The sequence below is a fragment of the Aquarana catesbeiana genome, linkage group LG01, assembly GCF_042186555.1.
Source record: "Aquarana catesbeiana isolate 2022-GZ linkage group LG01, ASM4218655v1, whole genome shotgun sequence".
Classification (NCBI taxonomy): Eukaryota; Metazoa; Chordata; class Amphibia; order Anura; family Ranidae; genus Aquarana; species Aquarana catesbeiana.
Window position 1 is genome coordinate 129982432 of NC_133324.1, and position 23282 is coordinate 130005713.

General features: G+C 40.5%; 1 protein-coding gene across 2 annotated transcripts in view; it reads left to right on the forward strand.

Annotated features, from left to right (window-relative positions):
- AP3B1 (adaptor related protein complex 3 subunit beta 1) overlaps positions 1 to 23282 on the forward strand; it is a 524279-nt gene that overhangs the window by 151472 nt on the left and 349525 nt on the right. For both annotated transcript variants that reach the window (XM_073623849.1, XM_073623855.1), the window contains exon 7: positions 18238 to 18420. In XM_073623849.1, the coding sequence (XP_073479950.1) occupies positions 18238 to 18420 (183 nt within the window). The remainder of the gene's footprint in view (positions 1 to 18237; positions 18421 to 23282) is intronic.

The following is a 23282-nucleotide window of genomic DNA, read 5'->3' on the forward strand; positions in this document are numbered from 1 at the left end:
AGACCCTGCAACTACAGAAAAGTACCGGTTGCTTTGCAGCTCAGTTCCTAATTTCCTTTTGTGAGCTGACAACACGCAAGACCATTCCTAATTTCTGACATAAAGTTGTTTTACTTTTGGGTTGCATTGGTTCCAGTAAGTTCTGTGTTTGTTTTTTTGTTTGTTTTTTTGTTTGTTTTTTTGTTTGTTTTTTTGTTTGTTTTTTTGTTTGTTTTTTTGTTTGTTTTTTGTTTGTTTTTTTTATACTCTGAATAATATGTACCTACAGCCAGACACACATTTGTATGCCAGATGCAAATTTATTTTAAAGATCAAAAACTTGTGTGATTAGAGGGTTATATAGGTATAGGCTAGATTTTGGTTCATGGGGCATATGTGTTGGCACCTCTTGTTCTATTGGTGTACCGTAGTAGTTGTGTATTTAGAAATATTGCCCATTATCCTACCACCTTTATTTTTAACATACAGTACATGTTGGTCTTCTGAATGTGCATGTTTGATGGCTTTAGGAATCTGCATTGTTCATCTTGGCATTGATAAACTATGTTCCAGCATTTCCCGGTTTGTAGCCTTTTCCCCTGGCAGAGGTTGCACAAGGTCATTCGTTTTTGAAGCTACCCCCACAAACAGCCAAATGGTCAATATAGAAGTTTGGACAACAGTCTCATTTGGAGTTTGCTTTTCTGTCTCATGACTGCAGACTATAAATGAGCCTGAGTGGCATCTTTAGGATCATAACTTTTTGTAAACACAGGATTGGATCAGTGCAAGTCTAGATCGTGATTTCCTTTCTATAAAACCATTTTTTTAATTCATTATTATTTATCAACTAGATCACATACATATGAGAAGAGGGTCATTTTACAGGAGACATGATGGATTTTTCACAAATGTCTGGGATACATATTAAGCAATGTAGATTTGGATGCTCATTCTGTTGGCCGCAAAGCTAAAACAATTAGAGCTTAGTGACCAGTTTAGAGACGTCTGAGAGAGACTTATCAGCTGTCTGTGACTGGGTCGCTGATCCAAAACGTTTTCTTTGGGTTTAGAACAAATACAGCAGGTAGCATAGAAAAAGGAGGCAGAACAGACAGGGTTTAGGTCAGGGGGCATCGGCTCCCTTTTGATTAGGGGAATGAGTGAGGGGGAAGCAAGTTAGGACTCTGATTTTGCTAGGAGTGAGAGAAGAGTAAGGCCTCATGCACACGAGACACCGGTGCAAACTCTGCTGAACACATGTTTTTAAAAGTTGAAACCGGTGTTTAGAAATGCCCGTTTTGCCGCATTTACATGCCGCGTTTAGCTGCGTTATACCGCGTTTGCGTCTAGAAGCGTCTGCAGAGCAAAGAATGACATTTTGCGACCTGACTTTGGGGCCCCATATCTCGGGGCCACTTGGTGCTAGGAACCTCAAATTTGGATATGTTATAGTGTGTTAGCACACCAAATTTGGGGTTCCTAGCACCGAGTGGCCCCGTGATATGGGGCCCAAAAGTCGGGTCGCAAAATGTCAGACACTTCTGTAGCAGAGAATGACATTTTGTGACCCGAATTTGGGGCCCCCATATCTCAAGGCCACTTGGTGCTAGGAACCTCAAATTTGGATATGTTATAGTGTTAGTCCAACTGTGTTAGCACAATTTGGGGTTCCTAGCACCAAGTGGCCCCGAGATATGGGGCTCCAAGGTCGGGTCATAAAATGTTCCTTTAAAAATACTTATAAACGCAAGCGCAGCTAAACGCGGGTACCGGCGTTTAGCGTGTTTGGCGTCTGAAACATGGAAAACTTTTGCGTCTGAACCCATTTTTTGCTTCTGGAAAAACGAGGTTAAACACAACTGCCTAAAACGCCAAAAAACAAGACTGTGTACATGGACACATAGGATAACATTGAATGGGTTCAGGGGCAGTTGAAAAAAGTGTCCAACTTCCTCTGAACGCGCGTTTAACAGCGTCTCGTGTGCATGAGGCCTTAGGCTATGGTGTTAAGGTGTATACAGAAGGCCTGCGTGTCAGGGAATGCCTGTGCATAAGTTCTCAAAACCTGACAACTTGTGGCGGTATTTGGTGGGTAATAGTAAAATGGCAAAGTAGTGACACAATTGTAAGGCAGGTGGAAAGTGCAGGGGATGTCAAGTTGGCCAATTTCACCCCATTTATAGGGAATTCGAAAGGCCAGGGGGGAAATCCAGAGTCCCTAAAATGGGGAGGAGAGGAGATATGTTGAGAGATTATGCTTTACGTCTGCTTTTCGGGAAGCGACTAGGTCGGGCTGGTAAGTGAATGAGACCACATGTCCATTGGGACAGAATGTTTGCTCCACAGAAGTCTTTGTAGAATGTTTGTTTGATTTGGCCTCTTCCAGGTGTACCCATGCTTTACTAGGTCCGTGCCTATTCCAATCATTATATATTTACTTAGTATATATAATACTTGTGCCAGTGCTGCAAGCCATTTACCAAGCTCTTTTGCATTGCACATTGCACTCATCCTGACATGTCTCAAAAATTGAGGGCTGCATGGTAATATGTGTTTAATTATGATTTCCAGAAGGAAAACCTTTACAAGTGGCACTGTACTCATTTGTAGTCCATTGAGTTGTCTGGGGACCATGGATGCTTTAACACTGCAGTAGTTGCAGTTTGGATTTAGTGTAATACCAATTGTAGTCTAACAAGATTGTAGTGCAGCAAATTGTATATGTGTGAGATTTAAACTTCTACTTTCGTTAATAGCCAACACCATACAACACCCACATTGATATAGTATAGTGGGGTGCGTGTGGCTTACAAGACTGGCCAAACAGATTTGTAGTTCACATGTTGGTGTATTTACTGTGTGTTCAGCTGTCTGGGTGAAGTTGAGCTTTAACTCCAGTGAAGTGAATGTCTTCGTGTACCCAGCAGATCTGAATCGAATTAAACATCTTTCTCAATCTTCTGGGCTCACTTGGACGATCTGCTTTTTAAATGTAATGCTTATTAAAAAGTTTTCTTTGATTGTTTACCACCAGGTGAAGATTGATTCCAGCATTTCAATAACCTCCCACGCTCTTTATCAACATGGACATTGCATAATATTGTCTTTTAATTAAACTCCTGGCAGGTTTAGATACCTTTTTGCTGTGACAGATAGATATAATGTTCCTGTATATGCATATCCACCTCTGTCTTTTGCCATTCCCCCTCCCTTTTCTCCCCTTATGCTGCGAGTGAATGGAAAAGCAAATTATCCTAAGACGTCTGATATATTTTACTTAGTTCTTCCAAATAATCAAATCCATGCTTTGTGGAATGAGTTGTCTTAATGCTGCTAGCAGCAGGCTCCTGTATGTGGACGGGGCTGGAGTCAATAAATGCAACTTCACGTTTATACTGATTGGTAATTCATAAAATCCTCAAAGGACTTCCAGCTTGCTTAGCATAATAGCGAGTAGATATTCTGCGCCGTTTTCTTTTGATTGTAATGTTGGGTGCATATTAATATACCAAATGTTGGCCAAATACTACAGAAAAGAAAAAAAAATATCTAAATAATATTATTAGAGCAAATGTCATTTGTTTTCTTGAAAGCGCTTTCATCAGATTGTGTTTTCATTCAATTATTATTTAAAGTCATTTGGGAAATTGCTGGTACTTACAGGTAATCCTGTGTGTTTTGAGTGAATGGAACCTTTATTCCCAGGGAGGTTTGTTTTACATGTTTTATTTGTGGTACATGTCGACTTTGCTCAAATAGTATGTTTAAAGCATGGCTCTGTGACATCTTGGAATGTGCAGAATGGGATGCACATTGATTATGTTTTGGAGGCCTGACTATGGCATATAACTACAATAGACCTATTTGCAAAGTTATTTATTAGGTACTAGCACTGTGTGCTAAGGGCAGTAACCCACAGCAACCAGGTTTATTTCTTTTTCCTGTTTCAAATGCACTAAATTAAATTTGGTTTGCTATATGGGATTACAACACGTTGCACACAGAATGCATTATGCACTACATTGTTAAAGTAGACCTGAGCTAGAAAATGTAAGAAAACTGTATATCTTATCCTTGCATAGTATTCATGGGCCGGGGGTTATAGGCTCGTATCTTCAGGTAATCATACACTGACAATTGGGCACCTCCCCTATAACCTTTTCCCGTTCTGTGGGTCCTCAATTCTGTGCTAAAGTTCTCAGGTGATAGATGTCTTCTTCACTTAGAAATCACTCTTAGCTTAACCACATTTTTTGTTTCTTTCTATTTTATCTTCAAAATTCTCAATTAACTCCTCGCTGCTTTCTAATGCCACAAATAGAAGCAGTAAATCTGGATTGGTGCAACATCTGTAAACTGTGGGAGCTTGCAGTGTTAGTTACTACTGACACTGGACCCTGCAAGGGTGCTCACCTTGGTACAAAGTGCTTTACTTGTCCAGGGCCAAGGTTCATCCCTGTGGAACTCAACCCTGAAGACCCCTTCAGGGTATGCACACTGAGTAGGGAAAAGCCTGAACCTTATTTACAATCCAGTGTTGTGGACAGTTGAGATATGGTTAACCCTATGTGCTAAAGACCCGGTGATATTTGAATTGTATTCACTACAGTTTTATCCTTTTGTTGTGCATAAACACAACCACTCAGAGCTTGATCTCAGGGGAATGACCAGGTGTGACATCACATCACACATTTTACCACCTTCGCCTAGACACCTTATAGGTTACCTTTTCGTCATGAGGATTCTCTACAGGACAATCTACTGCTGTGTTGGGGAAGATCACTCAGTTCTCAGTGTAGAGCCCAGCAGGGGACAGCTACAGTGTTGGATCGCTGCTGCAACCCTCTAGATGGGTATGTTTGTTTTTTTAAACCCTTACTTCTCTTTCAAGAACAAAATAAGACCATTTTGAAATTGATAGCAACAACGTGTCTCTTATTGGGGCCGTCATGTTTACCATGGTGTAGCATCCCTTCTCTTAACACACTGTAAGGCAGGCCAGTTAAGCTCCAAAACGCTTCTACTTTGAAGCCATGCTGTTTTCATTAATGCGGTATGCAGTTCAGCATTGTCCTGCTAAAATGTGCAAGGCCTTCCCTAAAAAAAAGACATTGTCTGGGTAGGGGCATATGCTGCTCTAAAACCTGTATATATCTTTCAGCACAGATGGTACCTTTCCAGATGTGCAAGCTGCCCATTGCACTAATGGGCACTAATGCACCCCCATACAACCGGAGATGCAGGCTTTTGAAATGTGCGCTGATATCAAGGTCCCTCTCCTCTTTAGTTCGGAGAACGCGGCATTCATGGTTGCCAAAAAGAATGTCAAATTTCAATTCGTCTGACAACAGAACAGTTTTCCACTTTGCAGCAGACCATTTTAATTGAGCTTTGGCCCAGAGAGGACAGCAGCGTTTCTGGGTCATGTTCAGATATGGCTTCTTCTTTATATCATAACGTTTACCTTGCGTTTTTGGATGGCAAGGCGAGCTGTGTTCAGACAGTGATTTTTGGAAGTATTACTGAGCCCATGCAGTGATGTCTAATCATGTCTGTTTTTAATGCAGTGCTGTCTGAAGGCCCACAGATCACAGGCATCCAATATTGCATTGCATTGTGTTGTGGAAATTTTATGAAGATGTATTTTAATATGTATTGTCATAAGTGTCTCCCAGTGTTAGTACTCCCGCAGCCCTCTCTAAAGAGCTGACTGGGGCAGACTGGTGCTGGTTGAGATCCGTTTGGTATTGGAAAGCTCCTTGGGATGTAGAGAAGTGTTTGCGGAGTGGGGACATGTCCGCCAGCGAAGGGCCCCTGTGCGATGCACAGAATGATCATCTGGGGGTGTGTGTTTGCTCTGCAAAGACATTATCGGTTTAGCGGATGTGCGCTCATGTCACCCCTGTATGCCTGATCAACATATTTGTGGTGGCTGCATACACTTGCAGATAATCTCTTGTCCACAGAGACAGTAGTATAGTCCGGGTATGCTTTGTTCTCTGAACAACGCAGAATAAGGATTCACGAACAAGCGATAAGAACGGGAGTCTTTGAATCATTGTGGTCGGGAGAAGTGTTCATGATCTCAGACTTCCTGTGATCCTGCTGAGGATAGCTTACAGAGACAGGGGGCTGGAGATCGTACACGCTGCCCTCGCCCAGATACGCCCATAATACTCCCCTAGTCATTATTTATTGATTGTTGTATAAAGTCCCATCCTGTTTTGTCATATCCTGTGAGGTCACATCTTGTTTGTGGTTTCCTGTTTGTGTATGAATAAAAAGCCGAGAGCCTCTGCCCTGTGAGGCAGATGATGGAGCTGAGATGGTGATTATGGCTGTTTACTGGGGAAAAGGGGAGACATGGGTTTTTTAAGCATGCGAAAGGCTGAAAGGGCGCTTATTAATAGCATAAGAGTATAGTGGAATATCCATGACAATTGTGGCCTTATCCCTGGCTCACAGATTTCTCCAAATTCTCTGAATGTTTTGATATTATGCTTTTGTAGATGCTATATTTAAAGTCTTTGCAGTTTTACGTTTGCAGTTGAACGTTAATCCAAAATTGTTCCAACAATTTTTAGACTCCGCTTTTCACAGATTGGTGAACCTCTGCCTTTAGATCTGAGACCCTTTGACTCTCTAAGATGTGCTTTTAAGACCAAATCATGTTACTGGCAAGTTACCAATTAAACCTAATTAGTTAGCTCTTGTTAGTACCACTTACTTTTGTCAACTTTTTGTTGCCCTGCCCCAAATTTTTTGAGACGTAATGCTGCCCTCAATTTCAAAATTACCTTATTTTTTCTTAAATTGGTACATGTTCTCATTTTAAATATTGTATGTGCTTTCTAGTGTGAAAAAAAACATGGTTTGAGATTTTGCAAATCACTGCATGCTTTTTTTTTTAATGTAGGTTTCACACAGCATCACAGCTTCTTTGGACTTGGGTTGTGCATACATACACACGTACATACACCTACAGATAGCCTTTAAAAAGAGAGAGCATATTTACTGGCCTGGCTGATCCTCACACTTTTTTGCTTTGTTTTTCACTTTTATTCATCTAATGTTGGGCACCCACACTGCTGTTTATTTACACTGTACTGCACTGTAGGCGGAGACAGAGCAGCTCCACAATTAGGAAGAAACTTCCTCCATGCAAGGCTCTGCACTTTGCTGTCGGCTCTGCATTCTCCTCCTCCATCCAGGGCTATGCATATTACTGTCTGCTCTGCACATTTCTGTCAACTCTCACTTTGCCGATAGTGCAGAGCTCCACTGGTCTTGGCCCTGTATACTATAGTGAGAGCTGACAATATGCAACCTTTTTCTCTTTACCTGGAATACTTGTGTCTTGTCCTGGAAACATCCCAAGCAAATATTTTTCTTTCTGAAAAAGAAAATTCTTTCTCAGAGCCTATTCTCAGGAACGACGATGAAAGACCTCCTACAAAGAGCTTCTATGAGAGTTCTAGGCCTCATGGTAGCCTCCTTTTTGAGGCTGTACCATTTGCCCAATATCTTTCAAGAGCTCTCCAACACAGCATCTTGTCAACCTGGAACAAGCATGCTCCTTCTCTCGACTTACCCATGCTTTTGTCCAGCCAAGCAAGTAACTCCCTATCTTAGTGAATTTGAAGTCCAGCCCTAACAATAAAGTCTTTTATTTTCCTATCATTGGAAAGTGATAGCAACAAATGCCTCTTTCAGGCTCGGGACGAGCATTCCGGTTCCTCACCGTCTAGGAAAGATGGTCAGATGTGGAAGCCATGCTCCCCATCAAATTCCTGGCAGAGTTTGAACGGCTCTGCAATGCTGGAATTCTTCTGCGATGACACATCAGCCACCAAGGGGCAACAACAGGAGCCTTGCAGCCTTGAAAGAAACAAACTACATAATTTCATGGATGTAAGCTCGCTGTACAGCAGTCTCTGAAGTCCACATCTTGGTAAAGCAAAAGTGGAAAGCAGACTACCTCAGCTGCCGCTTCCAGGAAGATCTTCTGTTGTATAAAGAGTGGGTCCCAAACTGGGTAATGTAAATGGGAAACGAATGCATCGCAACCTGTCATTTCAGAGTGCCTAAGGCCAAGCTCTAGTTAATACCTGTTGAAGGAAAGCCAGAATGCGAGGCGCAGAGTATTCTCTGGGATTGAAGTGTCTGTGTCAGAGTAACCCAGGATAGAAACTCAGAATAGGAGAGGCTGCTTTGTGTCCTCTACTATACTCCCAAAAAGTGGAGATATGAGGTTTAAATACAGTCTCAGCACGCCACAGATCTTGTTCTATGAACTTTTGTTATGCATTTACTACTAAATACAATATATTGGGGTGAGCCATTTGGTCGATGCATGCGGTAGAACATATAGTAAGGTCTAATTTTCTAATGACAATTTCTGAAAAATGTTATGTAGGCAGCAACTGGCATTGGGCTCCAGATATTGTTCTATCATACTAATATACCCTTAATTGTTTATCCTGGCTGAACAAGTATAATAGCATCGTGCAGTTAGTAACACACCTGCAATTCTTTTTATTTGTATTCAGACCAAAGAGTTACAAAGTGCTACAAAAAAGTGCTAAGCAGACTGACATTGATTTTCATGAAAAAGCAGTACTTGGATAATTTGCCCATGGACAGTAACATGTTACACTCTAGATGGGTGTAACATGTATTAAACGTGAACTTATCCTTTTTTTTTATATTTTTAACAAAAAAATTGCAGTATACAATCATATGCAAGAGTAGTGCATTATAAAGTCACAGGAGTAGACAGACATCCTTTAAAAACAAAATACAGCCCATTATTTTGCACAGTTGTATTTTAAAATGGTACCTTTTTATCTATTGGGTTCTCTGTCAAACCTTTGTTCCTTTTTGTTCTTATAATGCAGTATTAAAGGGGTGGTTGTAAACCCTCGCGTTTTTTTACCTTAATGCATTCTATGCATTAACCACTTCCTTCCCATATGATGTCCTGGGCTTCCCAGCCGTCTAGGTGGTGCGCGCCGCCGCGTCACTCAGGAGCCGATGCGCGTGCCTGGTTGTCCGCCAGTCACCCGCATTTGCTGGTAACAGAGCTGGGACGTAGATCTGTGTGTGTAAACACACAGATCCACATCCTGTCAGGGGAGAGGAGACCGATTGTGGGTTCCCAGTACAGAGGAACACCGATCATTTTCTTCCCTTTGTGAGTCCCCTCCCCCTACAGTTAGACTCACTCCCTAGGTAACACATTTAACCCCCTGATCGCCCCCTAGTGTGAACCGCTTCCCTGCCAGTGACATTTATACAGTAGGAAGGCATGTGATCTAACGCATGGATCAAAATTATATAGTTTATTCTTAAACAAAGTAGATGAGTACAAAGACGTTACTACGTATTCATGGAAACTAGGTTACAAAATGTTCATTTAAAATTAAATATGCCCATGCAAGGGCAAATGCTCAGTGGTAGGCTAACACGTTTCGAGCGGTTCCCTCTTCATCAGAGCCTTGGAAAACAACAGTCTGTATAATGTGGTAGATTTACATAGAGAGGAGTGGCTGAGATGTATCGCATAGTTAAATATTCTCCTTCACTCTACAAGTATCCACATCCCAGCGCTCTACGTACCGTAGAGTAAATGGTTCGTTTGTTTTTTGTCTGTCACCTGTACCTGCGTTTTTATCTTGTTCAAGAGCTGCAGGCTGAATGCAGTCTTTTTTGGAGGCTCTACGATCCTCCTAGCAGAGTGCTGTCCTGTGCTGCAAGAAACTTTGTAGCAGCCTACCATTGAGCATTTGTCCTTGCATGGGCATAATTAATTTTAAATGAACATTTTGTAACCTAGTTTCCTTGAATATGTAGTAACTTCTTTGTACTCCTCTACTTTGTTTAAGAATAAACTATATCATTTTGATCCATGCGTTGGATCACGCGCCTTCCTCCTCTTTTTTCACTCGGCCTTCTTCGGACCACCCCTGGTCAGTTTAGGCAGTGGGACATGCATGGTCTTCCTATACAACCTAACTTCCGAAATTACTACCACTTTATACCAATACTGCCTGCACGAACACAGGAAAAATACTTTTTCTGTTCATGTCTACGTTTATACAGTAATCAGTGCATTTTTATAGCACTGATCGCTGTATAAGTGTATATGGTCCCAAAATAGTGTCAGGTGTCCGATATGTTCGCCGCAATGTCAGTCACGATAAAAATTGCTGATGCCGCCATTACTAGTAAAAAAATAAATAAATAATAAAAATGCCATAAATCTATCCCCTATTTTGTAGACGCTATAACTTTTGCGCAAACCACTCAAAATACGCTTATTGTGTTTTTTTTTTTTTTTAAACCAAAAATATGTAGAAGAATACATATCGGCTTAAACTGAAGAAAAAATTTACAGTATAGGGTATATTATTCCTGCACTACCAAGCAATGGTGGTATGGGTGATTTAAGATAGGGAAAAGCAGCCTGCACCGAATGGGGTCAAACCTAGCCCCTGGTGTAAATTTCAACTGACAAATGGGGATGGTGCTGCGCTATTCCTGCAATAATCTATAATCTATAGGTGTCCTGGATATCCTAGGGAAGGGGGCATACGGAGGTGATCTAGACCGCAATGAGGAATTTAGCACTATGTGAACGTGCAAGCAGTATGTGCATAAAAAATAATAAATAAGGGGTGGAGCCCACCAAAAAAAACTATACATATATATATGTCAGCTAGAGTAAAAAAAGTCAAACCAGAGTGAAGTTACAATAAAAGAATTAAAAAAAAATATATATTTTTACACTAAGGTGATGATTGCCGCTATGACATTATGTGTCAATAAAATGTTCTGTAAATTAATAACCGGAAATTATTATAGTTCAATCAACCGTGATTCATATATATAAATGGAAAGCTAAGAACTAAATACCAAGAAGGCAAAAAAAATGACAAATCATACAATATTACAATGAATGTCCAAAGTGATCTTAATAATTGTGTATCATACAGTTTAGTGTCCAGCGCCAGCAGAGGGTGCTCAAACTTAAAAAGACAATAATAAAGTTCAATAAAGGTGACTTAGTGCAGCAACAAAAGCAGCTTGAATGCTTCAATGGTGATGACAAACAATTAGGTCGTGCAGATGGCGGCTGGGTTTAAATATCAATCGTTCAGGAAGAGTGGTGAATGTGAGGTGTATACCAAAATTTTCTCCATGCAACAATCCTCTAGTGGTAGATAATGGCCCCTTACCTCACTATACTGAGGTTACAGCATAGAACAGACAGTGCTTGTGGTGTCTCCTGTGCAGGGGGGTCCTAAGTTTTGGGCTGTCATATATCAGACCTTGGATCCATGGGGAACATCATAGTAAATGAAAAGATGAGGATACCATATAGTGTAGTATTTAAAGCATGTATCTGGCTTTATTCAACATTAGCAACAAACAGGGTACTCACACAGTAATAAAACGAACGGTACAATGTATCCATACGAGCGGCGAGCTCATACACTGTTGGCAGTGGGCGGTGCCTGTCCCTACGTGTGGCGTCACGTGGCTTCATCAGGGGACACTAAACTGCATGATACACAATTATTAAGATCACTTTGGACATTCATTGTAATATTGTATGATTTGTAATTTTTTTTGCCTTCTTGGTATTTAGTTCTTAGCTTTCCATTTATATATATGAATCACGGTTGATTGAACGATAATAATTTCCGGTTATTAATTTACAGAACATTTTATTGACACATAATGTCATAGCGGCAATCATCATCTTAGTGTAAAAAAAAATATATATATATATATATATATATATATATATATATATATATATATATATATATATATATATATATATATATATATTTTTTTTTTTATTGTAACTTCACTCTGGTTTGACTTTTTTTACTCTAGCTGAGATATATATATATATGTATAGTTTTTTTTGGTGGGCTCCACCCCTTATTTATTATTTTTTATGCACATACTGCTTGCACGTTCACATAGTGCTAAATTCCTCATTGCGGTCTAGATCACCTCCGTATGCCCCAGGGGAGGCAAGAGGAGAGCCCCCTTCCCTAGGATATCCAGGACACCTATAGATTATTGCAGGATTAGCGCAGCACCATCCCCATTTGTCTGAGGAAAAAATTTGTTTAAAAAAAATATATAAATTTGTTATAGCAAAAAGTAAAAAAAAATTTTTTTTTTTCAAACTTGTCACTCTTCTTTGGTTTATAGCGCCAGAAATAAAAATCGCAGAGGTGGTCAAATACCACCAAAAGAAAGCTCTATTTTGTGAGGGGAAAACATTATAAAAATTTAATTTGGGTACAGTGTTGCATGACCGCGCAATTGTCATTCAAAGTGTGACAGTGTGAAAATTAGCCTGGGCAGGAAGGGGGTGAAAATGCCCTGTATTGATGCCCCCTTTTTATTACCAGAACCCTAACATTAGAGCGACAGGGAAACGGCACAGCAACTCCAGCCGCTGTCTCGGGTCCTCACTGGATAGATAGCAACAGGAGCCATTGGCTCCTGCTGCTGTCAATGACACGGGAGGCGAGGCCGAGTCCTGCTGTCTGTCAATGGACTCAGCAGCAGGACTTGGGAGCGCACCCCCATGAGTCCCCCCATGAAATGCGTCTCTCTGTGGGGGCACGCGAGAAGAGGAGGAGCCAGGAGCGCTGCGGGGGGACCCCAGAAGATGAGGATCAGGGGCCACTCTGTGCAAAACCCTGGCACAGAGGAGGTAAGTATATATGTTTGTTATTTAAAAAAAAAAAAGAAACAAAGCTTTTACAATCACTTTAAGATGAACTGGCCCCAAGGTCATAACCGAGACATGTTGATTTTCAGAGTGCCCTGGGAGCCTCAAAACCTGGGGTGCCCTTTTATGCAAATTTTAAACTAGACATGATCATAATGCAGCACCCATATGGGTGCCAGAATTTGGAGACTACATCTCTATGATTTTAGAGGATATTTATTTTTGTACAGTATGTCTAATCTTATGACTAGGGTTTCCATTGGTTACTTTAATCCCAACTTCAGGAAACTTGAAAATGATCCATTGCAGTAGGGGGCTGCACCTGCATTGCAGGGGTTAATTGATTATTTAGTCTACATCGCATTTACAGAAGGAAAAATGTACCAAGTAATTCGGCGCTGCCCTAAAAACACAAACAAGCAGCTAACACGGCCAACAGGATATATGCCAAATCAAAAGGAAACAAAATAAGTGTAGCGCTAAAAAAGTTTAAGATGTCCAATGTCAGGGCAAAAATGAACCAACAGTTCTAGGTGTAGAATGTGGGAGAAGATCCCCCATATATGTATTGATCCTAGTAATAGGGAGTCCTCGGAAGTTGTATGACTTCAAACAAGGAGCACATCAATAGGTGTATGATATCTGGAGTGAAGACAGACACACCACCACCAACAATGAAGAGGCTTACCGGATCTAATGGACCCAAAGTGGCATACGCCGAGTTGGGTCAGACAAAGCTTGGGTGGTGACTGGCTGTAGATGATCCAGAGGGATGGTGATCTTGGGATGAACCATAAGCTGATATGTCCCTCAGAGTGGTGTTAGGAACCAAGTGGTGGCGGTGACAAATAGGAAGGAAGGAGGAAAGGCCACATAGTGTAAATCCATAAACAATTGTAAAATGTATTAAAAATTAAGAAATACACTCACATTTAAATCCTTTTAAAAACAGCGCTGTGAAAATATGGCGGCATATTTTCACAGCGCTGTTTTTAAAAGGATTTACATGTGAGTGTATTTCTTAATTTTTAATAAATTTTACAATTGTTTATGGATTTACACTATGTGGCCTTTCCTCCTTCCTTCCTATTTGTCACCGCCACCACTTGGTTCCTAACACCACTCTCAGGGACATATCAGCTTATGGTTCATCCCAAGATCACCATCCCTCTGGATCATCTACAGCCACTCACCACCCAAGCTTTGTCTGACCCAACTCGGCGTATGCCCCTTTGGGTCCATTAGATCCGATAAGCCTCTTCATTGTTGGTGGTGGTGTGTCTGTCTTCACTCCAGATGTCATACACCTATTGATGTGCTCCTTGTTTGAAGTCATACAACTTCCGAGGACTCCCTATTACTAGGATCAATACATATATGGAGGATCTTCTCCAACATTCTACACCTAGAACTGTTGGTTCATTTTTGCCTTGACATTGGACATCTTAAACTTTTTTAGCGCTACACTTATTTTGTTTCCTACATTGCATTTACGTAAACTATTTCCTCCATACCCCTGGCGGTGCTGCCTCAAGCTTTAGCAATGGACTGTTCTCGGCATCATCACATCCATTACAGGGCTGTGGACTCCTGATGATGTCAGGACCTTTGACCACCGGAGTGTAGGGAAGTAATTTTACTTTGAGTACCCTAGACCTAAACAAGTTCAGGCATAACCTTACTGCAAGGGATAATTTTCATGTTTCTTGGAATTGGGCTTTAAGATTGCAATAAATGGCTTAGCAGAAGTCAGCAGAAATTAGAGCTGTGGATAGCCCTGTTGGCATGGCACCACCTGGCTCGACAAAACTTAATTTTTAAATCAACTTTTATCAAAGGAGCAGGTGACAATTTGTTGGCCGAACAGTGACTACATCTAGATTAGATGTAGTCACTGTTCAGGTATTCTACTAGCCGGAGGTGCTGTCAGAATACACTAGCTGGCAGCGGAGAGTCCTCTAGCTCTGTTTTTACTAGACAAGAAGTGAGGGACCGGGCACTGATGCCCGCTTTCTCCTTTGCTTTTTGCATTGGCAATAGAACCCCTAGCTATGGCGATTCGTTCTCACCCTAAAATTCACGGAATTCATTGTGGACAACAGAACCATAAATGTGCATTATTTGCCAATGATGTCCTTATGTATGTCACTAATCCCCACAAAACTTTGCCTAATTTATTGTCCCTATTAGATAATTTCTCACAACTTTCGGGCCTGTCTCTAAATCAGTGTTTCTCAACTCCAGTCCTCAAGGCTCCCCAACAGGTCATGTTTTCAGGATTTCCCTCAGATGAAACGGCTGTGGTAATTACTAAGGCAGTGAAACTGATCAAATCACCTGTGCAAAATAATGGAAATCCTGAAAGCATGACCTGTTGGGGTGCCTTGAGGACTGGAGTTGAGAAACACTGCTCTAAATAACCAAAAAACAATAGCGTTTAACATCTCACTACCCCCTGATATAATACAGACTCTTCAAAATACTTATAACTTTCAATAGAATCACCATTCCCTCCTTTATTTAGGGGTCCGGTTGACATCCTCTATCAACACAATCTATAAGGCAAACTACCTCCCCACTATTTAAAAAAACTTAGGGAAGATCTTCATTGCTGGGCAGATTATTCCCTCTCATAGTTTGGCAGAGTCAACTCAATAAGAATGACGTTTCTACCTAGGCTTCTTTACTATTTTAGAACTCTACTGGTGGCAGTCCCGAGGGGAGACATACAACGTCTACAGGCTGAAGTCCTGTGCTTTGTGTGGGGTAACAAGGGGCCTCGGATACAAAAACGAATGCTTTATTCACCTAAATCTATGGGTGGGCTTGGTCTTCCCAATCTACAGGCATATTTTCAAGCAGCCCGGATAGCCCAGTTAGCTTATACCACTGCTAAAGGCTCAGTCCCCTTATGGGTCTCCATCGAAGCACTCTCCTGCCATCCCTTTGCAATAGGATCCTAATGTGGCTTCCTAGTCCGTTACACCCACCTATATTATGTCCCACTTTATCATATTCTCTAGCAATCTGGGACAGAACACGCAACCGCAGTCCTTTATCTTCCCCACATACACCACTAGCTCCCATCTTTTTTAATCCGGAGTTTCCACCTGGCTTGACTCCACGACAGTTCCAGTGGTGGCTTAACAAGGGGTTACTAAGAATCGGTGACTTCCTTAGTGGAGATCAGATATATACTATGCAACTTTTTAAAGACACATCTCAAATGCCTCCTAGTGAAATATTCCGATATAATCAAATCGCATGCTTTGTCATCTCTAAACTTAATCTACGGGTGGGACCCCTTACACTCACAACATTTGAACTGTCGTGCCAAGCCAGAGGCTTGCAGAGGGGGTGCATATCTACGATATATGCTTCTCTTACTGAACTAGATTCAAAACTTATATGAATCAGTGGGAGAGGGATTTGGACCTTTCCTTTGATTTGATCGAGTGGCAAGATATCGTTTATAAGCTATCCAAAATTTCCATCAATACCACCCTTATAGAGGCCAACTACAAAACACTTCTGCGTTGGTACCTACCAGGGTAGCTAAAATACATCCTTCCACTTCACCAAATTGTTGCAGACGATGCGGACAGCTGGGGACGATGCTCCATATTTGGTGGCAATGTCCCCTCGTAACTAGGTTCTGGATTAGGACTTTTAATTTAATAAATTCTGTGACGGGGGTAAATATTCGCAGATCTCCGGAAGCCACTCTTTTCCACAAATTACCTGATGAAACTCCCAAAAAATCAGTAAAATTAATCGCCTATATATTGTTGGCAGCGAGAATTACGATTGCTAGGCATTGGAGACAGTCAGCAATCCCTCTTGACCAGGTTAAAAGTAAACTCAACCAGATCATGATTAATGATAAACTCAGCTATATACTCAGTAATAACACCAAAAAATTTAACACGGTGTGGGATCTGTGGATCTATTATATCTCAATTCCATAGGGAACTCCGGGTTGACCCTCTCCTTCTTCTCCTTCTCTTTCCCTTTTTCCCTTTTTTTTTTTTTCTTTTCTCTCTTTCTCCTTCCTCTCTCCTCTTTTTTTCTTTTTTACCTCCTTCTTCTGGCTCTTATATATACAATACAGATGATTGATGATAGGACCTTACTTAGTAGTGGGCCCGGGATAGTCTCAGGGTTCACAACCAGAACTTCCTGTGATACCGGGTGTCTGCCACTCACTGTGGGTGGGGGGGTTACCGGATCATGGGGGGAAAATGTTTTTCAGTTCCACCAGTATTTAGATACATATCGTATATTCTGCATTCAAAGATAATGGTAGAGGACAGATATGTATGTTGACCTATTTTCTGTAAACCTGTATTGCTAAATTGACAATCTAAGAATTTTGATTTTGTTCTCATGATGTGTCTGTTTACTTTGAAATGTATTTCCTTTTTTTACAATAAAAACTATTGAAATATAAAAATTGAAAAAAGAAAAAAAAATTGTGGAATATTTTATTTTAACATGATGAATAAAATATTTTGAAGACAGGGTGTTCAAATATTTTCCAAATCATATATATATAAAAAAATGTATGATATCAGATTATTCTAATTTCTGTGCACGGAGTGAGGACAAGCAAGTCCTAGGTAGCAAACTGAACCCTCCAATGCAAAAACAGTATGCATTTCTTCCTTTAGGAGGCGCTGTGCTACTATTGTAACAAGAACCGGTCCGGTCAAACCTTAGGTTTTTAGAAGTTCCTAATTGTGATGACGGACAAAAAAGAGTAGCTGCAGAAGCAGACGGATACTGACAATTTCAGCTCAGAAAATGATTCTGATTAAATGTCTATTGAAACTTAGTCCCACTCTCTTCTTAACACTTCCCCCTTCTTCAATTCTTTTTATGAGAATGGGGTTGTTATTTTTATTTAATACTGTGGAGAGGCAATATGAAAAATTGTTACTTTTGGTTTTGAAAATTGTTTTGTGGAGGCTTTTTGGCTGTTCCACATAAACTAGTAAGGAGTTCAGGAGATTCCTTTGTCACAAATAAATATTATAAAAAAGTAAATTCTGTTTGTGATAATTGTTTGGCTACACAATATTTTTAATATGCTAGTTGTGATAATTTTATGCCAAGTCAAATTGTCCATAGTCATATTTTGTGTTTCTAAAGTAACAGAATGACTTTCAATCTTAAAAAGACAAAAAAGTGCTAATGTAGCATTTTTTTTCAATTTTTCCGAAAATTTAAGTTTTTTTTCCCCCCCAAAAAAACGGAAAAAAAACGGGTTTTTTCTGAGCTTCAAAATTTCTGGAAATTTTACATCTCTATCCAGAACTCTATGCTTCAGTGCACACTCTTAGGAAATGTACATATTTGGTAAACCATTACATTTGAAAAATTAGAAATATTAATTTTTAAAAATCCAGTAATGATTTTAGTTGTGTACAATTATTAACATCCATTTGTATTTTTTACAGCAGCATATATTTAACTCTTCTTTTGTTGCTTTGCAGCTTGTCGCAGGCAGCGTTGTGATGGCATTCGAAGAAGTCTGCCCAGACAGAATTGATTTGATTCACAAAAACTATCGCAAACTGTGTAATCTGCTGGTGGACGTAGAGGAGTGGGGACAAGTGGTGATAATTCAAATGCTGACTCGATACGCACGCACACAGTTTGTCAGCCCATGGAGAGAGGTGAGCAAGAAGATTTTTCATAGAAATAACATGTTTGTTATTGGATTTATTTTAGTCATAAAGTTCTGATTTTATCCGAGGCTTTTTTTTTTTTTTTTTGCGAACTCAAAGCTATATTAATAGTCTAGCTTTGATTGACTGAGATTAATAGAATACTTAAATTACTTTCCGGAAATGCAGCATTCATGCACTTACCATTGTTGGTCATGGGATGAAACATTTTGTCACATGATCTCTGCTAAAGCAGAGGATCAGAGTTTAAATTGACTTCTCTTCTGCTTCAGCAGCAATCATATGACCAAGTGCTTAGGATTTCAGGCATGTGACCATTACTGAAGTAAGCTTGGAGCAGTATTTTCTCCAGAAATTATATTTTTGTTAGTTTATACATTTATCTAAGCATTTAACCGCTTCAATACAGGGCATTTTCACCCCCTTCCTTCCCACACCAATTTTTAGTTTTCAGCGCTGTCGCACTTTAAACGACAATTGCGCGGTCGTGCGATTTTGTACCCAAACAAAATTGACATCCTTTTTTCCCCACAAATAGAGCTTTCTTTTGGTGGTATTTGATCACCTCTGCGGTTTTTATTTTTTGCGCTATAAACTAAAGAAGAGCGACAATTTTGAAAAAAAACACAATATTTTTTACTTTTTGCTATAATAAATATCCCAATTTAAAAAAAAAAAAAAAAAAATTCGGCCGATATGTATTCTTCTACATATTTTAGGTAAAAAAAAAAAAACGCAATAAGCGTATATTGATTGGTTTGCGCAAAAGTTATAGCGTCTAAAAAATACGGGATAGATTTATGGCATTTAAAAAAAAAAAGTATTTTTTTTTTTTTTTTTGCTAGTAATATTCTAGTAATCTGCGATTTTTTTTTTTTTTTTTTTTTCTCGTGACAGCGACATTATGGCGGACACATCGGACACTTTTGACACATTTTTGGGACCATTCACATTTATACAGTGATCAATGCTATAAAATTGCATTTATTACTGTATAAATGTGACAGGCAGGGAAGGGGTTAACCACTAGGGGGACACAAGGGGTTAATTATGTTTCCTAAGGGAGTAACTGTAGGGGGAGGGGACGCACAAGGGGAGGAGACCGATCAGTGTTCCTCTGTACTGGGAACACAGATCGGTCTCCTCTCAACTGACAGGACGTAGATCTGTGTGTTTACACACACAGATCCACAGTTTGCTCGGTTAACGAGCAATCGCGGGTGCCGGCGGCAATTGTGGTCGCCGGGCACACGCACCGGGCCCCATGCAATGCCGCGGGCGTGCGCGCCCCCTAGATGGCCAGGATGGGAGATCCCATCTGTAGCCGTCATTTGACTATGGCCCGGTAATGAAGTGGTTAAATAAAGGACCAATTTGTCCTCTCTGCTTTTAGGTCTTTGCTTTTAAAGGGTAAGTTCACCTTTGAGAACATGTTACATGTTCCCACCGCTGCAGCCTCTTATCAACCCACCGCCTCTAGTGACAGCGACCTGAGGATCTTCTCCCCTAACTTGCGGTCACAATTTAAAAAAAAAAAAGAAGAAGAAAAAGCAGCTGTGCTGGGCTCCGCCATCCAGCCACGTCATTCATTCACAGAGTTCTGTGAATAGGAGAACTACAAGTACCGACAGCCTTTGCAGCTGTCTGCTTGTTGTTCTCAATGAACAACCAGGGTGCTGTTGAGCACTCTAGGTAGTTGATTCTTTCTTTCAGTCATTGTGTAACAGCTTACACTGACAGTCTGCAGGAGTCCTGCATTGCACCCGTGCAATGCTTTAAATAGATGCAAATTTTTTCCTGCAAAAAAAATATATGCCTTTTTTGTTATTTTTTTTTTACAAAGGTGAACTTATCCTTTAAGGCCTCATGTACACTGAGCGTTTGCTCAGCTCCCCTGATTTTTTATTTTTTATTTTCCTGGCAGCAGAAAAGCTGCTTAACCACTCAAGCCCCGGACCATTTGGCTGGCCGAAGACCAGAGCACTTTTTGCGATTCGGCACTGCGTTGTTTTAACTGACAATTGCGCGGTCGTGCGACTTGGCTCCCGAACAAAATTGAAGTCCTTTTTTCCCCACAAATGGAGCTTTCTTTTGATGGTATTTGATCACCCCTGCGGTTTTTATTTTTTGCACTATAAACCAAAAAATAGCGACAGTTTTGAAAAAAACGCATTATTTTTTACTTTTTGCTATAATATCCCTAAAAAAAATAGGTATAAAAACCATTTTTTCCCCCTCAGTTTAGGCCAATAGGTATTCTTCTACATATTTTTGGTAAAACAAATTGCAATAAGTGTTTATCGATTGGTTTACGCAAAAGTTATAGCGTCTACAAAATAGGATAGTTTTATGGCATTTTTATTAATATTTTTTTTTTTTTCTAGTAATGGTGGCGATCAGCAATTTTTATCGTGACTGCTACATTATGGCGGACAGTTTTGGCGCTATTTTGGGACCATTCACATTTATACAGCGATCAGTGCGATTAAAAATGCATTGATTAGTATGTAAATGAGACTGGCAGTGAAGGGGTTAAGCTCTAGGGGGCAGTGAAGGGGTTAAGTGTGTCCTAGGGAGTGATTCTAACTGTGAGGGGGATGGGCTATGTGTGACACGACACTGATCACTGCTCCCGATTACAGGGAGCTGTGATCAGTGTCACTGGGCAGAATGGGGAAATGCTTGTTTACATCAGCATTTCCCTGTTCTTCCTCTCCGTGAGATGATCTTGGGTATCCCCGCTGAGGTCGCGGCGGGCGTGCACCCACAAACTGCTTCTTAAAGGGCAACATATAGATACGTTAATATGCCTGTACGTGCCCTTCTGCCGACATATATCGGCTTGAGCCGGTCGGCAAGTGGTTAAAGAAACTCACCAAAACCACATTCTGCACATGCATCTGCCTCAAAAGCTTCTCTCCTTAACACGCTAATAATGTTTTTCTTTTCTGCCTGTAAACACTCCTCTTCTAATATAGCTGTAAACATCTATGTGTGCATGGACAAATAGGCTAACCTAAAGATGCATTTACAGGCAGAAAAATAGGTCATGCCTGTAAAATCTGTAGTGAAGCTTGTGATCTCCCTGTAGCTTGTTTTCCCTTGTACTGACCTACAATCTCTTGTTCTGTATTGTTTCTGTGCGGAGGTGGCCATCTTGATAAAGGGGGGGCTTTGCTTTTGTCTAATGAGAACCAGTATAGTAAGGGGAATATGGTGCAGCACAATAGTAATATTATTAATCTCATTCTCATTCCAAATCTCCTGAGGTAGCAGTGCCTTCGATTTCACCCTACAGATATGTATACACCACTTTAGCTCCGAAAGATTTACCCCCCTTCCTCACCATGTCAGGAAGGGGAGTACATTTTTTATGATACGGCACTGCGTTACTTTAACTGACTATTGCACGGATGTGCGGCACTGTAACTAAATAACATTTTTGTCCCCCCCCACAAATAGAGATTTTTTTTTAGTGGTATTTGCTCACCTCTGCGGTTTTTCTTTTTTGTTCTATAAACAAAAAATGACCGACAATTTAGAAAAAAATTAACAATATTTTTTACTTTCTGCTATAAAACATATCCAATAAAAACATGTAAAAAATCAAATTTCTTCATCAATTTAGGCCAATATGTATTCTGCTAGATATTTTTGGTTAAAAAAAATCCCAATATGCGTATATTGATTGGTTTGTGCCTAGCCAATGTTTTAGTGTAGTGTGGGAGGTGCTTTTACTAGGGAAAGGCATGGATCCATGTACCTGCTTTGCAGGAACACAGGATCCATGCCTTCCTTAATGATAGAATGGCAATCTGCTTTGTTTACATAGGCAGACTGCCGATGTGCCTGTGTACCCAAACGATCAGCGGGTGGCGGCGGACATCGGGTTCGTGGAACCCGCCGATCGGCTCCCACTATGTACAATCATAGCGGGGGCAAGTAGCCGGCAGTGCGCACTCAGGCCCACTTCCTGGAAGTGCAGGATAACATATATAAAAATAAATATGTGATCCTGCACAGCGTGCACACCCTGTAGCAGTAAAACTGCTATTGGAGCAGTCGACAACTGGCTAAGGTAAAAAATATTCATACTTTACAAATCCCTTCTAGATTGTAAGCTCTAATGAGCAGGGCCCTCTGATCCCTCCTGTATTGATTTGTAATGTAAGTGTACTGTCTGCCCTCATCTTGTAATGCGCTGCGCAAACTGTTAACGCTATAAAAATTTTGTAATATTAATACTTAAAGTGGTTGTAAAGGCTGAAGGTTTTTTTATTTTAATGCATTCTAGCTTTCTTTTTTTATCTTGATGCATTCTAGCTGTCAAAGTCAGCTAGCCAATCAGGGGAGAGAGGGGACGGGGCCAGGTTGGGTCTCCGTGTCTAAATGGACACAGGGATATGTGACTCAGCTTGGGTTCCATAGCAAGCTGCTTGCTGTGGGAGCACTGAACAGGAGGGAGGGGCAGGTATCACAGAAGAGGGACCTGAGAAGAGGAGGACCTGGGCTGCTGTGTGCAAATCCACTGCAAAAGAGCGGGTTAGTATAACATGTTTGTTATTTTTATAGGAAAAAAAATGAGATTTTACAATCTAAGAAATGTCATTGGCCTGTAACAACTCTGACTTTCCTGTTTGGTTTGCTTGTTCTGAGTCAGTTACTCAGGAAGCTTTGAAGCCAGATACAGGCTGACTGCCAGCATTTTCAGAAGAAAGTCGCCAGTGGCAGCCTTTTTTATGTTCTCAGTATTTTCTCCTCCATTTCAAACAGATAAACAGGTGTTCAGGAACATAATTTAAAATGTTCAAATTGCAACGTCTTGCTGATTAGACAACAAATTACAAACC